Raw genomic sequence first — 14,968 nt, forward strand, 5'->3', positions numbered from 1 at the left:
TCTCCCACTCCGTGGCTCGTCTTTTCTCTCTCTTTATGGCATATTTTGATGAAAAGAAGTTCTTAATTTTAATACAGTCAAGTTTATTAGTTTTTTTTCCTTTATATGTGATGCTTTTTTGAATCTTAAATTCCTCCCTGCCCTGAAGCTATAAACATATTATGCTATGTTATCTTATAAAGTACTTACAGTTCCATTGTTTACAGTTTAGCTCATTACATGGTATAAAGTTGGGATCCAGTTTTCATGTGAATATCCACTTTTCCCAGCCAATAGTTATTGAAAAGACTACTCTTACTCTAAAGAAAGATCTTTTGTGTTGCTTCTGTCATATCTAGTGACCATAAATTTATGTTATATTTCTGGGCTCTCTAGTCTATTTGTCTGTCTCTTATTCCTCTTTCAGTACCACACCACCTTAATTAGGTTGTGATATGGAAAGGTAATTCTTGTTAGATGGTAAGGCAAGTTGTCTTACTTTGATATTTACTTGGAGTTTCTTGGCCCTTACTGGCTTTTTGCACGTTTGTACTTCAATAAGCGTTTTAGAATGAGCTCCTTAAGTTTGAACAAAACAAAACCCCTTAGAAATGTTGAATGGGATTGCATTGAATCTGTAGATCAATTTGGAAAAATAAACATCTTTACAATATTGAGTCTTATCAAAAACATGGCTTGCTCACTTTCTGTGTCTTTCTCGGTAATATAGTGTTTCTATTTTCTCATATGAAATCTTACATATCTTTGGTAAGGTTCTTAGTACTTTATGCTCTTAGAGGTACTGTGTCAAGTGTTCTTTGTTAAACTGTTGCTAATATCAGGATTGTTGTATACTGATTTAATATCCAGCAACTCTACTAAACTCACATATTAATTCTAACATTTTATCTGCAGAATCTTTTGGAATTTTCTAAATACACAATCATAGTGAATAATGGCTTTATTTTTTCCTTTATTATATATAAAAATATGTGTGTATGCACATGTGTTTCTTTTTTTTCTTGTCCTACTGCATCTGCTAGTGCCCTTAGGAAAACAATGAATAGAAGTGATAGTAACAGGTATTCTTGTGTTATGCTGAATCTCTTAGGGAAAACATTGAAAAGTTAAATACTTGTAATATTTAAAAATTAACATACTATAGAGTTAACTTTTTTCTTTTTGGTATGAAAATTCTGATTCTGAGTTTTAACCTGATGTACAGATTCATGTAACCACCACCATAATCAGGACGGAGAATAGTTACATCACCTTCAGAATTCCTTTGTATGCTGCCCCTTTGTAGTCAAACCTTCCCCCCATCTCTAACTTCTGGCCACTGCTTTTCTGGTCTGTTCTTCATCCCTATGGTTTTGCCTTTTCCAGAATGTTATATAAATGAAATTAAACAATAGGTAACCTTCTGAGACTGACTTCCTTCACTCTGCATAATGCCTTTGATATTCGTCTTTGTTGATGTATCAGTAGTTCATTCCTTATTATTGCTGAGGAGTATTGCATTCTATGGATATACCACAGTTTATTTATACGTTCACCCATTGAATCATGCATGATTTTAGCTCTGCACCTTATTCAGCTTCCTTGGATAAGCTGCTTCTCTATGCACCAGTTTATTCATCTGTAATGGGGATAATGTACCTACATCATAGGGTTATTGTGGGGACAAAATGAGTTAATACATATGAAATACTTAGGTAAGGCCTGATACATAGTAAGTGCTCAGTAAATGCAATCCATCATTATTGTCCCCAATATCAGTAAAGATTTTGAGGTAGAAAACTTGACAAGTTCAAGGAATAGCAAGAAAGCCAATGTGCCTGGCATGTAGTGAGAGGGGAAGGTGGCATGTAGAAGGTATGCAGGTGTAAGGTCATGAAAGGCCTTATGGACTGCCGCAGGGAGTTTTTTGTTTTTTGTTTTTTTGCGGTATGTGGGCCTCTCACTGTTGTGGCCTCTCCTGTTGTGGAGCCCAGGCTCTGGACGCGCAGGCTCAGCGACCATGGCTCACGGGCCCAGCCGCTTCGCGGCATGTGGGATCCTCCCCGACCGGGGCATGAACCCGTGTCCCCTGAATCGGCAGGCGGACCCTCAATCACTGCGCCACCAGGGAAGCCCTGCAGGGAGTTTTGATTTTACTCCAAGTGGAAAGCCAGGAATGAGACATGATCCAATTCATGCCTTTAATAGATCGCTCAGGCTTCGGTGAGGAGATGAGTTAATGGTGGTGGTGGGAATGAAAGCATATTACCGCGGTGGTCCAGGGAAAAGATGGTGGTGGTTTGGACCCTAGTGGTGGTTGTGGGGTTGGTGAGAAGTGCTTTGATTGAAGGTAGGGTTTGGATGTAGAACCCACAGAACTTGCTGAGGGGTCGTAGTTCAGTGGAACACATCTCCCATCTGAGTCGTGGTGTGGTTAGTCACAGTTATCAACAGCAACACTCCTCTCTCTCACAGCTTTCCCAGAGATTTTCCTCATCCACTTTTTAAAAAAATTTTTTATTGGAATATAGTTGATTTACAGTGTTGTGTTTCTGCTGTACAGCAAACTGAATCAGTTATACATATATCCACTCTTTTTTAGATTCTTTTCCCATATAGGCCATTACAGAGTATTGAGACAAGTTCTCTGTGCTAGACAGTGGGTTCTTATTCGTTATCTATTTTATATATAGTGTGTGTGTCATCGGCTTTTGAATTGAAACCTAAACTTCCATGCCTGAATTTCTGGAATCCATCTGAAGAAATAGCATGCCTTTTCATACATTTTTAAATGACATCTAAATGACTTCTTTCTTACTCATAATCACAGCCCCAAACACATTTGCATTTAAAAAAAAAAGTAAAGCGACTTATGCCACAGCAAGTTTTTCTTCTAGCGTTTTGCTCTGTGGTTCTCTGCAGCCTGTAGAGTGCTGTGACTGACCCCACATTCTTAGTTGTCCCGCTGGAAATAAAGTCATCCCGGGTGCTTCATGCTTTGCCAGCGGGATGGTAGTTTGAGTGGTTGGCAGGAGTTCCTGTGTACACTTAGGACTTATTGTTGGAATAAACATTATTAGACTCAGATGAAAATTGGACCAGAAATTTATTTTTGTCCTCCTTTCAACCTCAACTCACCCTAGAGTCTCTCATCCACGTGACAAATGGTCTTGACTTTCTGAAGTGATCTAAAGATTAAAATCAGCCCTGGGTACTTGCTTATTCAAATGGAGATTTCTTTTTTTTCTTGGGGGGGAAACAGTTAAAAATAGAGTTCTGTGATCTCACGTAGAGACGTTTTCTTTTATTTCCTGTGTGTCTGCTCTTAACATGACTGTATTTGTTCTTTGTGGGGCTTTAACTCCTCAAAGACAAACACCGGACCCGGTCTTTATCTGGAACACTTATTATACCTTTTTTTTTTTTTTTAACCCTATCCTATCTGCTTAATTTGGGACGTCTCATAATTCAGGATTTGCTAAATCGGAGTAAATCTCCCTTCTATTCTGAGCTTCTTGCTCTGGTTTGCCCCCGTTTTCATCATCTCTTATCAGGTTAATGTCCAACTGTGGTATTTATTTACTCAGTTGACTTGTAGGAGGGCCTCTGGAATCTTGGAAATATTCACTTGAATTTTGTGCCTAATTTTGTGCTTCTTTGTAATTGGCTTCTCTTGTGATTACAGAATACCAAGCTGCTATTCTACACCTGAAGAGGGAGCACAAAGAAGAAATTGAAAACCTGCAGGTATATCTCTTTGATTCTCCTGAACTGGTTATCTGAGACTGATACTTGGTTTTCTCATGTGCTGAAGTAAAGACTCTGCTTTTGTTGACATATTTACCTAGACAGCATCTGCACCTTGCACCTGCCACCGGGCCTTGAGTTTATCCTGGGGATGAAAGCCTTGAACTCCATTTTTAATAGAATTCAATTCCTATTTAAAAAAAAAAAAAAATACCACAAATGCATTTGGGAAAAGGATTTGATTGGAGACAATGATGGTTTTATTTGGAAAGCAGGCAAGAAGATAAGAGTATTTGGGCTTTTACTGTTTAGAAGAAGGCTTTGAAAAATTGTTTCCTGCGCACAGTGCGAATTATTTTGTTGGGCATCCTCCCAGCCATGTGTTCGTATCTGTCGCTTAGCATATGTCTGCAATGAGATGTCAAGCAGATTAAAGCACTTAAGGAAGTGGCCCTAGTAGGAGGAAGAGTTGTGCTGGGCCAGCCATTCCGTATCCCCAGGGAGTGCTTGGAAGTTGCTGACTTGATCTCCTTTGTGAAGCCCAGAAAGTCTGAGGCATCCTTTCCTTTGTCCCCACTCATTATCATTCCCTACGTTTGGTATTTGCTTGCTGTGCCTGTAACAGGAAGTTTCAGAGTCTTAATTTCACATAACTCAATATTGAATCAGGCACTGATTCTAGTTTACTGATGGCTGGGGTTGACCCCATATCTCAGGAGAGAATATTAGCGAAATTCAAATCAAACTTGGTAGTCTGTATAGTGCCTAACTCATTACATGCTAAGTCAGTGAGTGTGTGGATCAAATATTCTTCTTTCCATTAAGTGATAATATCCTTTTTAAAATAACTGTGATGGTGTACTGGACTGTATATGAAGTCACTGCAGGTAGCAAAAAGATCATCAAATAAGTCATATGGGGTATGAATACAGGCCACCCCTCTCCAGCTTGGTTTAAGTAGTTTGGAGGAGAGAATGAGTCCATTTCACAAAGAAACAAAAAAGTGGAAAAGTACCTCTGACTCCTAGGGGACAAAGAGAGGGGGAGGCCCTTATCTCCTTTGTTGCCAAAGGTTCTACAGACACCTTTTTTCCTTTGTTCTGGTGTGCAAAAGATTCTCAGCTGTCTCAGAGAAGCTGAAGGTAGGGATTAATTTAAGAGGCAGATTGCTAAAGAGGGTGGTACAGAAGTGACTCCGTGAGAAGTTTTTTTAACAGCTCAGCTATAAGAGTTAACAGTACCTTCCTCAAGTTGTAGACCAGCCCTGGGAGGACTTTGACAGCTAAATAATATTCACAGGAACCACAGGTACTTACAATCTCCGGGTTCTTCCTTTGTGCTGGGCATTTTTCTAGGCACATTCTGTGCATTATTTCATGTCTTTTCATCTCCACAAAAGTCCCGTGATCTCACATCTCAAACTAGGAGAAGGTTGGAGAAGGGGAAGAGAAGAGTAAATGGAAGGGGAAGAGGTATATTGGGATCATGATCTCCGCTTAAAATAAAGGTTAGACCAAGATATGATTGACAGTAGTAAACGTTAAAAAATGTTCCTAATTATACCTTCAGTTTTAAGTATCTCTGAAATAATTATGTTCTTGTAGTGCTGTTAGTAAACTAAAAAAAAAAAAGTCCCATATTGATGATTTATACCAACTTGCTGAAACCCTGTGGCAATGGCACGCTCTTGCCATCAGCATACAGATGGGGCAGTGTACCCCATCTGTACGCTGAACTGTAGTCGGGAACTAGTCCAGCAGTCTTGACAGCTCTCGATAGGAAACTGGCAACTCTTATTCCTCATCTGACCTAGAGAAGTGTCTTGTTGGCAAACAGAGAATTTTAAAGATTCAATTAGGAATAGTTTCAAATATGGAGAGATTTCTAGTAAGGGGCAGACGTCACTTCGAGGAGGACACGTGTTCTCCAGTTTGCCACTGTCCCCATTGTGGGCTGTTTTCCCTGCCTGGCTCCTGTATGCTGTCATGAACCCCTGTTCTCTGGGAGACGTAGAAAATAACTAAGTGGGTAGCAACACCAACCAGTCAGAACAGACACATATTTGTAAAACAACAACCCAGCCTGGCTGTACTCTTGGGGTACTTGCTGAATAATACCATCTCCACCTGTTTTAGTCCACAAAGTCACATCTCCTGTCACAGGACTGGTTAAAGACAATTGGTGAGCAGCTGTTTCCTTACTCATTTCTTTATATGGATTTCCACTTGCAGCCTTCATTGCCTGTTAGATTTTCTTTCTCCACTTAACAGGTCACGGAGAAGTCAGACGTGTTTCAGGACTTCTTCAAAATGCCTTTCTAGAATAAGAAAGATTCCATGCTTAAAGGATACAAGAAAAGTGATCCATTCTATCGCCATATACAAGATTTGATATGTATGACATTTAATTTTTTGAGACTGTTTTCATAGACTTTAAAGAAACAGCATGGTTCAACAGAGAACCTAAACTCAGTTTGCTATTCTGTTTTAGACGATAGATTTGTAGGGAAGTCATTTAATTGTTCAATTCCCCCACCTGGAAAATGGAATCCTTATCACTTTAAGTGATTTGATTGGAAGGTGAAACTTTCAGCCCAGAGTCCCAAGGCTTGTAAGCGGGGAGTCTGGAGTTGTAATCTCATGCATGCTCTGTAGCCCACATTTGTCGAAGGCTGTGCTCTAGAAAGGGCTTGGTCCTGAGACCAGCTTTTCAAAACGTGCAGCACCTTAGATACATAGTCTCCCTGTAGTTCAAAAGCAAAAACTTATTGATAACTTGAATGAATCCATTTCCAAATTCCATCAATTTATATATACCTTCAACTCAAAGCACTTGGCTGACTTTTCTACTGAAAGCTCCAGCAGGAGAGTGGTGGCAGGTCAGACATTTTCCATGGCTTGACTATTTCATGTCATTTATGATTATAACCAGCAGAATTCTTAAATTTTGCCCAATATGCCCTTTATTTAGCAAACTCTGCCGTAGAGAGTATATGACCACTTCATAATATTCAGTATCCTCTAGTTCAGTTTTCAGTTTTGAGTAATTCTGTGTTACTGATTTTATTTTTGAAAAAGTGGCACCTTACATTTACAGATACTTATTTGAGAAATTTTTGCTTGTGGTAGCCATTGCATAACAAGTTCGTGGCCATTGGGTAGAAACATAGTTCACACCTGCCCTTTTAAGGCATGTGATAAAACTAATTCTACCACGGTATAAATGAAGGATTGTCTAGGAGCAAGGAGCAAGGAGCAAGGTTTGACAGTCACTGTCACAGCTCTTGTGGAAAATCTTTCTTTACATAGTTGGTCTTTGTCTTATCGTAGTCAGAGAACCAGGTGTGATACTATTTTATGCGTGACGAGAGTATGAAAGAACTCAGGTTTTCGAGTCAGGATTCAGTTCAACTCCTTGCACGATGACATTAGGAAATTAATCAACGTCTCTGGGACTTCTCTCAGTTTCAGCATTTGTGCAATAATAATCATATTAATGCACAAATAACAAATGTTGGCAAGGATGTGGAGAAAATGGAACCCTCCTACACTGTTGGGGGGAATATAAATTGGTGCAGCCACTGTGGAAAACAGTATGGAGGTTTCTCAAAAAACTAAAAACAGAACTGCCATATGACCCAGCAGTTCCACTCCTGGGTGTATATCTGAAAAAAACAAAAACACTAATTCAAAAAGACATGCACCCCACTGTACATAGCAGCATTGTTTACAATTACCAAGGTATGGAAGCAACCTAACTGTCCATCAACAGATGAATGGATAAAGATGATGTGATATATATATATATATACACACACACACGCATATATGTACATACAGTGGAATACTACTCAGCCATAGAAAAGAGTGAAATTTGGCCATTTGCAACAACATGGATGGACTTAGAGGGTGTTATGCTAAGTGAAGTAAGTCAGAGAAAGACAATTGCTGTATGATATCATTTATATGTGGAATCTAAAAAAATAAGACAAGCTAGTGAATCTAACAAAATAGACTCACAGATATAGTAACTAGTGGTTACTAGTGGGGAAAGGGAAGGGGGGAGGGGCAAGATAGGGGTAAGGGATTAAGAGGTACAAACTATTATGTATAAAATAAATAAGCTAGTGGGAAGCAGCCACATAACACAGGGAGATCAGCTCAGTGCTTTGTGACCACCTAGAGGGATGGGATAGGGAGGGTGGGAGGGAGACGCAAGAGGGAGGAGGTATGGCGATATATGTATATGTATAGCTGATTCACTTTGTTATAAAGCAGGAATTAACACACCATTGTAAAGCAATTATAGTCCAATAAAGATGTTTAAAAAAAAAACAACAGATGCTCACTACACTGTAGAATGTAGTACTGATATTTAAGATAGATTAAACATTATTGAGTAAAAAAAAATTAAGTTGCCTATTAGTGGTATGATTCCTATATAAAAATTGTGTGTATGTGCCTGTGTGGGCTCATAAATAGTGATTTGAAAATTTTATTTCCCATAATGTTTACGGTGGTTGCCAGGTTAGGATTTTTTTCTTTGTTAATTAGGCAGTTCTGAATTCCTTGAATTTTCAACATGCATATGTACTAGTTTTATGATTTAAAAAACTCAATAAAGCAATATAATCTATATAAATAATTCAATTTTATATATTAAAATATAAATAAATAAGCTACAAGGGTATATAGTACAGCACAGGGAATATAACCAATATTTTACAATAACTGTAAATGGAGTATAACCTTTACAAATTGTGAATCACTGTGTTGTACATCTGTAACTTATAAAATATTATATATCAACTATAGCTCAATTAAAAAAATAATTTAAAAAATTATGATAATTTGATGATGCCTGCCTTCTAGGATTGTTCAATATGACGTATACCCGGTTACCAACACATGCTCAGTAAATACTATCTCTCATTCCTTTTGCCCTGCACAGGTCTCCTTATAATTAGGTAGCTTGAGTTTAGAGTGGTCCTCAGGCTCGTTTGGTTGAGGACTTCCCTGGGACTTTGACTTATTCTTTGAGGGTGACTTTTCCATGATCTTCCAGCTGTTCTTCGGCATCTGTGCTCTATCTATATCAGGGGGTCTAAACCGGGCTTTCCCAAAGCTCATTCTACTGAACGGTGAGCCTCTGAAATGCTCCTTGACAAAAGTATTTCATGGTCAAATAAATTTGAAAAGTATCTTGTTCCCCTGTTAGAGCTTTACCATGAATAGAGAAGAATGGAGGGAGGGAGGGAAGGAGGACTGTATAGCTTGTTTCTCACATAATTCTTTTTTTCCTCCAAGTAACTGATGTTTCTGAACTGCTCTATGTTGATTCGTATAATCTTAATGTACAAGGCACATCTGAGTTCAAGTGAAATCCTTTGAGTGGTCTCATCACCTTTTCATGCTATCAAGGTCCTGCTTATTAATCTGATTGTAGGCACCTGGGGGGAGCAGTTTTCTTTCTGTCTTTGAAAGAACCCAGCAAAGTGCTTGGCACATAGATGATACATAGATATTTCTTTGAAATATCTAACAACCTATGATTCAAAAACATTAGCACCTAAATGTAATCAGATCCTCACTGTGTGCCGACCTTTGTTCTATGCATCTGGTGTTTGTATCATAAAGAGTAAATGTAGAAATATAAGCAAAGTAATAGATTTGTCCCCATTTTATACATGACAAAGCCTGAGGCTCCCAGAGACCAGGAATTGTCAGAAGTCCTAGACTAGTTAAGTGGAGGAACCTGAATTTGAATCCACCTAGATCTGTCTGACTTTGAAGCCGATGCTCTTTCTATTAATCAATGCAACATTAACGGAAAGAATGTTAGATCTAGAAACAGAAGGTCTGGAGTGAGGTCTTACTTTGGGGACGAAGAACAATGTGAACTTCGGGCAATTTTTTGGACTCAGTTTCCTAATTTATAAAATGAGGGATGGACCAGGCCATATACTAATAGTACCTTTGAATTTTTATTATTGGCCCAAGCATACTTGTTTAAAAATTTCAATTTGTCCACCACAGTGTCCTTTCAGCCTTAGGGTTATGTAACTCAGTCTCCAAAGCCCTGTTATTTACACCCCCCTCCCCCGTTTTCCTTTTAGCTTCTTCCGGAGGTTCCCCTTTCTAACCCGGTGGGGGGCCTCTTCTCAGCTCTGCTTGCTTCTGTGGGACACTGTTCCGGTGTTCAGTGACACTCTGCCCTCAAGCTCCCAGTGCTGATTAGGATGCCTGAGTCAGGGAGGGGATGCACCTTCTCAGAATGGTAAATGCAGCTTCGATAGGAGGGCCGGTTCTTCTTTCTGACGGGAGAAAAGCATGAGGGACGGGTAGGACTTCTTTGACTCTTGACTTCTTCAATTTTGAAAGTTGAAGAAAAAAACAATGCGTGCCCCACATCTGGCTTTTGAGGAGCTTGGATAATTTAAGAATATTGTTTTTGACCAGCCCTTTCAGCAGTTTGGAAGTAAGTGCCGTGGAAATGACACATTGTTTTATCTGTTATTGACTAATGTTCTTTGGGTTGTGGGACAGAAGAAAAAGAACTAGCCAGCAGTCACATTTCCTTTACGGGAACGTTTTCTATTTACCCCATTCATCACAGGCACAGTCCTTCACTAAGGGGAAACTTGACTGAGCAATGGCCTCTGGCAGGCCCCTGCTCATTGTGCAACACCGGCACATTTCTAATCTGGTAACTCCTACTGTGAAATGATCCAGGGATGGGCGCCAAACTAGAAATTAACTTGCATTCTACCTCGTGGTCCCCCAGAGAACCAAATGGTATGTTGGCCTCCACTAAGAGGAACTTGTAGACTTCCTTTTCTCTCTCCAGCCCACCCCACTGGTCCATTTCTAATAGTAAACACACTGCTGTTGAAACAAAATTGAGTACCAACTCGAGCCGATACAGCTCAATTTATAAAGACACGTACATCCTGAGCCTTTCCCATCTGTTATGTTCTTTGTTATCAACACAACACATTTAAATGTATTAATTTATGGAGAATACTTTGAGGGAAGGGGAGTAGTTTGTAGATTGATAAACAAAGCTTTTGCAAATATGAAATATGATGATTTCATTAAACCATTATGGTATTCCCCTAAGTGCCGATATTTCATTACCGAGATGCCAGGAAAGAAGACAAAGTGTTGGGAAATATTATTTTAATTTATTGTTTCATTGTGTATATACAGTACAATGTTAGGAGTTTAGTAGATTTGCTGGTTTGCTGGTGTTGAGATGCCTTTTGGGCCCCTGGCTACCTAGAAGCTTGCAGATATATTTGGAGTTGAACTTTGATGGAAAACACAAAGCAATTAATTCCCTAGCTGACTTAGCCCAGGAGCCCTTTGTCTCAGCCTTCAAGATGCTGTCTTGCCCCATGTAATTCCATTATTTTTTCAAGCTGCATTTGCTGATAGAGGGAAACTGGTTGTAGAATGAAGAGTGTGTGCTTTACTTTCATTTGTATCATTGAGGCTGATGCCGGCTTTGTTTACCTCCTTCAGAGCCCATGGGCTCCAAACATCCCCACTGAGTCTTCTTTTTCTTTAATTGAAGTATAGTTGATTTACCATGTTGTGCCAATCTCTGCTGTACAGCAAAGTGACTCAGTTTTACACATACACACGCACACACACACACATTCTTTTTTTTAATATTCTTTTTCATTATGGTTTATCCCAGGAGATTGAATATAGTTCCCTGTGCTATACAGTAAGACCTTGTTGTTTATCCGTTCTAAATGTAATATTTAGTTTGCAACCCCAAATTCCCAGTCCATCCCTCTCCCACCCGCCTCCCCCTTGGCAAGCACAAGCCTGATCTCTATGTCTGTGAGTTGAGTCTGTTTCTGTTTTGTAGATAGGTTCACATGTGCCGTATTTTAGATTCCACATATAAATAATATCAAGTGGTATTTGTCTTTTTCTGACTTACTTCACTTAGTGTGATAATTTCTAGTTGCATCCATGTTGTTTCAGATGGCATTATTTTGTTCTTTTTCATGGCTGAGTAGTATTCCATTGTGTATATGTACCACATCTTCTTTATCCATTCATCTGATGATGGGCATTTAGGTTGTTTCCATGTTTTGACTGTTGTGAATAGTGCTGCTGTAAAAACCCCACCGAGTCTTAAACTCTGAACTTGAGTCACTCATGTGGCCCCAGATGGTTATTCTTTTTTCAATAGTTTGTTTTGTTTTGTTTGTTTTGTGGTACGCGGGCCTCTCACTGCTGTGGCCTCTCCCGTTGTGGAGCACAGGCTCCAGACGCGCAGGCTCAGCGGCCATGGCTCACGGGCCCAGCCGCTCCGCGGCATGTGGGATCTTCCCGGACCGGGGCACGAACCCGTGTCCCCTGTATCGGCAGGCGGACTCTCAACCACTGCGCCACCAGGGAAGCCCTTTCAATAGTTTTTGACTTTAGGGGACAGGCTGATGTTGGACCAGTGACTTTTTGAATGTTGGCCTTTGCTTTTTAAAAAATGTTTTTAAATTGAAGTATAGTTGATTTACAATGTTGTGTTAGTTTCTGGTAGCGGCTTTTGCTTTTTTGACTCTTCATGAGAAACGAGCACTTCATGAGCACTCCTGTGGGGAGTGCTTCCTTCTCCCCACACTTGTCCTGCCTTGCTTCATAATGCTGTGTGTTTTGTACAGTCATGTACCATTGGGTGAGTAATAGGTTTTTTTACCCATAAAGTAAGAGTATAGGACTAGGTAGTCTACATTTCCTTCTGAAGTTCAGTTATTTCTGGCCTGGGAAGAGTGGGCCCGTGTGTCCGCCTCAACTCATCCCAGAAGTCTTTGAGGTCCCCTGGTCCCACATTACCTGCAGCAGTGCTGGGCAATGAGTCATAATATGATGAATAGTTGCTGAGCAGTATGACTGGACGTTGCTAGAAATTTCGTCGTGACTCAGGGTGTTTCAGTAGAAAGCTGTTTTAGAGGTAGCATTAGGAGAGCCAAAGAGTTCTTAACTCTGTGGCGCCGTCAAACACAATCCAGAGGAGTGAGTTTGCTCATGTTAATGTCATTTAAAAAGTCACCCCTGAATCAATGTAAATGAGCACGTGTACTCGTAATTTGCCGCAACTCTTCCCCACGTTCCCTGTTGTCTTGCTGATGTGGATTGCCAGGCCCTGTAGACATCCACGCTGGTGACCCCCGGTATAGAGCTTGGAGAGGCTAAGTAAGAAAGTCCTCATCCTCTTTCCTCCATGGTTTCATGCGTACCAAGCAAACATCCTTGGAGCTTTTAGACCTTTGTGAGGTTTTACATTTCTTTTCTCTTCCTTTTTCCTTCCTTCCTTATTCCCTTTCTTTCTTCCTCCTGTCCTTCCCTGAAAGGGCTATTGATGGAATAGAGAGGGCAGCTGTGTTGGAAGGGTGAGCAAGAGATAGCTCTTCGTGCAAACACTTGGGTATGGTTGGTGTTCTACTACATTTTTTTTTTTTTTTTTTGTGCAGTATGCGGGCCTCTCACTGCTGTGGCCTCTCCCGTTGCGGAGCACAGGCTCCGGACGCGCAGGCTCAGCGGCCATGGCTCACGGGCCCAGCCGCTCCGCGGCATGTGGGATCTTCCCGGACCGGGGCATGAACCCATGTCCCCTGCATCGGCAGGCGGACTCTCAACCACTGCGCCACCAGGGAAGCCCTCTACTACATTTTTAGGAAGCAATAGGGAGAAGCTTTGTTTGATTTTCAGAGTTTAAATGCTGAGTACCCTTTGCTTTCTGACTTAATTGGAGATGGTTATGACCATAATTGTTGAATATGAAGTACAAACGGCCAGGCACTCTACTTGGTGCTTTATACACGTAATTTCGAAACAAGTGAGGCTCAGAAGTTAAGTGCTATCCTGCGTGTTCATAGCTGGCTGGCGGAATGGCAAGATCTCCTAACCAGGTCTGTCTGGTTTCTAAATCTGCTCTGTTTTCACTGTCCACTTGTCAACTGATTTGACGTACTTTCTCTAGTATAATGGTTTTCTAACTTTTCATTTTCCCTCTTCCCCTCATCCTGTGGCAAAGACTTCTGCAGATCATCCCTTATTTTTATCCTGTACAAGCTCTTTCTATGGTAAAAAAACAAAAAAATGGAGACATTTATGTGATGTTTATAAAGAAAGAAAAAAGAGCAACAGAGACCTCTTATTTCGCTGGGTTCAGAAATGACGAGCTGTTCTTCCTACCTAAGTAGAGAAGAAAAGAGCACCTAGAACTGCATTTCTCGTAGCTGGTCCTGAGCCCAGCTTGAGGAAGAGCCTCTAGTATTTGTCACCATAATCTTGATATTTGTCTATGTTCATCTTAGAGATTTGAAACCTGAATCTCAGAGGAATCAATTTCTGAGACCATAAATTAAGTAAGAAAATACAGTGGCAAAACTTCTCTGCATCTTGCCAGCTACTCACTTCGTTGATTTCTGCAATTTGAATATAATTCCTCAGCTGTTCTCAAACCTATCTTCCCCAGCAGAGCTCCAGCATTACTGACTCCTTAAGCAAATGGGTGATGTGCCTCTTCCCTGTGCTGTCACCTATTTGTAGGATGTGCCCACATGTGATAAATGGGCACCTGTGCTGCTTCTAACAAGTCCAGCCTCATGTGGGCTTTGGAATCTAGAGTGTGAATTTATGATGTCTTTGTGTGTGTGTGTGTGCGCGCGAGAGAGCTTTGATCATTTCACCGCAGCTGCTTCTGTTGAAGGAGTAATAATAGCTGATAATTTAGTGAGCGCTTACAATGTTCCAGTCTTTCTGTATGAGGATTAAATGAGTTCTTACACCAACCCTGTGAAGCGGCACTCAACCTCTACACTGAGCCTCTGAACGTTCTTCCACCTTGAAGGTTCTTGCCTCGAGAGGATTTGTACCATGACCTTGGTTCTGGACTGACCCTTGCCTTTGATCTCTCCTTGGGTAGAATATCAGGCCTTAAGAACGACGGACCTTAGCAGCAGAATTTGCTGAAAAATAAACCCACATAATGAAGTCAACTAACCATCCATTGGATGAAATGTTAACACAACTCTAGGCAGGACGGCTGAGTAGAAACACAGGTGTGGAATCTTCCTTGGGTTGAATCCTATCTCCATTACCAACTAGATGCATGGTCTTAAATGATCTAAACCTTTCGGAGTTTCAGTTTCTCATCTGAAACTGTGGTCATGGTGACATTGTAACTTGGTTGATATGTTGCTGATTGCAGCTGTTGTGATAGC

At 40.5% G+C, this 14,968-nt stretch overlaps 1 protein-coding gene across 3 annotated transcripts in view; it reads left to right on the plus strand.

Moving 5' to 3' along the window:
- FMN1 (formin 1) overlaps positions 1-14,968 on the plus strand; it is a 444,350-nt gene that overhangs the window by 185,354 nt on the left and 244,028 nt on the right. For 2 of the 3 annotated variants that reach the window (XM_079909633.1, XM_079909635.1), the window contains one exon: positions 3,665-3,726. In XM_079909633.1, coding sequence (XP_079765759.1) covers positions 3,665-3,726 — 62 coding nt within the window. Of the gene's footprint in view, positions 1-3,664; positions 3,727-5,996; positions 6,125-14,968 lie in introns of those variants that run through there. The other variant, XM_079909634.1, reaches the window with a different exon arrangement.

This window comes from Stenella coeruleoalba (genome assembly GCF_951394435.1).
Source record: "Stenella coeruleoalba genome assembly, chromosome: 2".
NCBI lineage: Eukaryota > Metazoa > Chordata > Mammalia > Artiodactyla > Delphinidae > Stenella > Stenella coeruleoalba.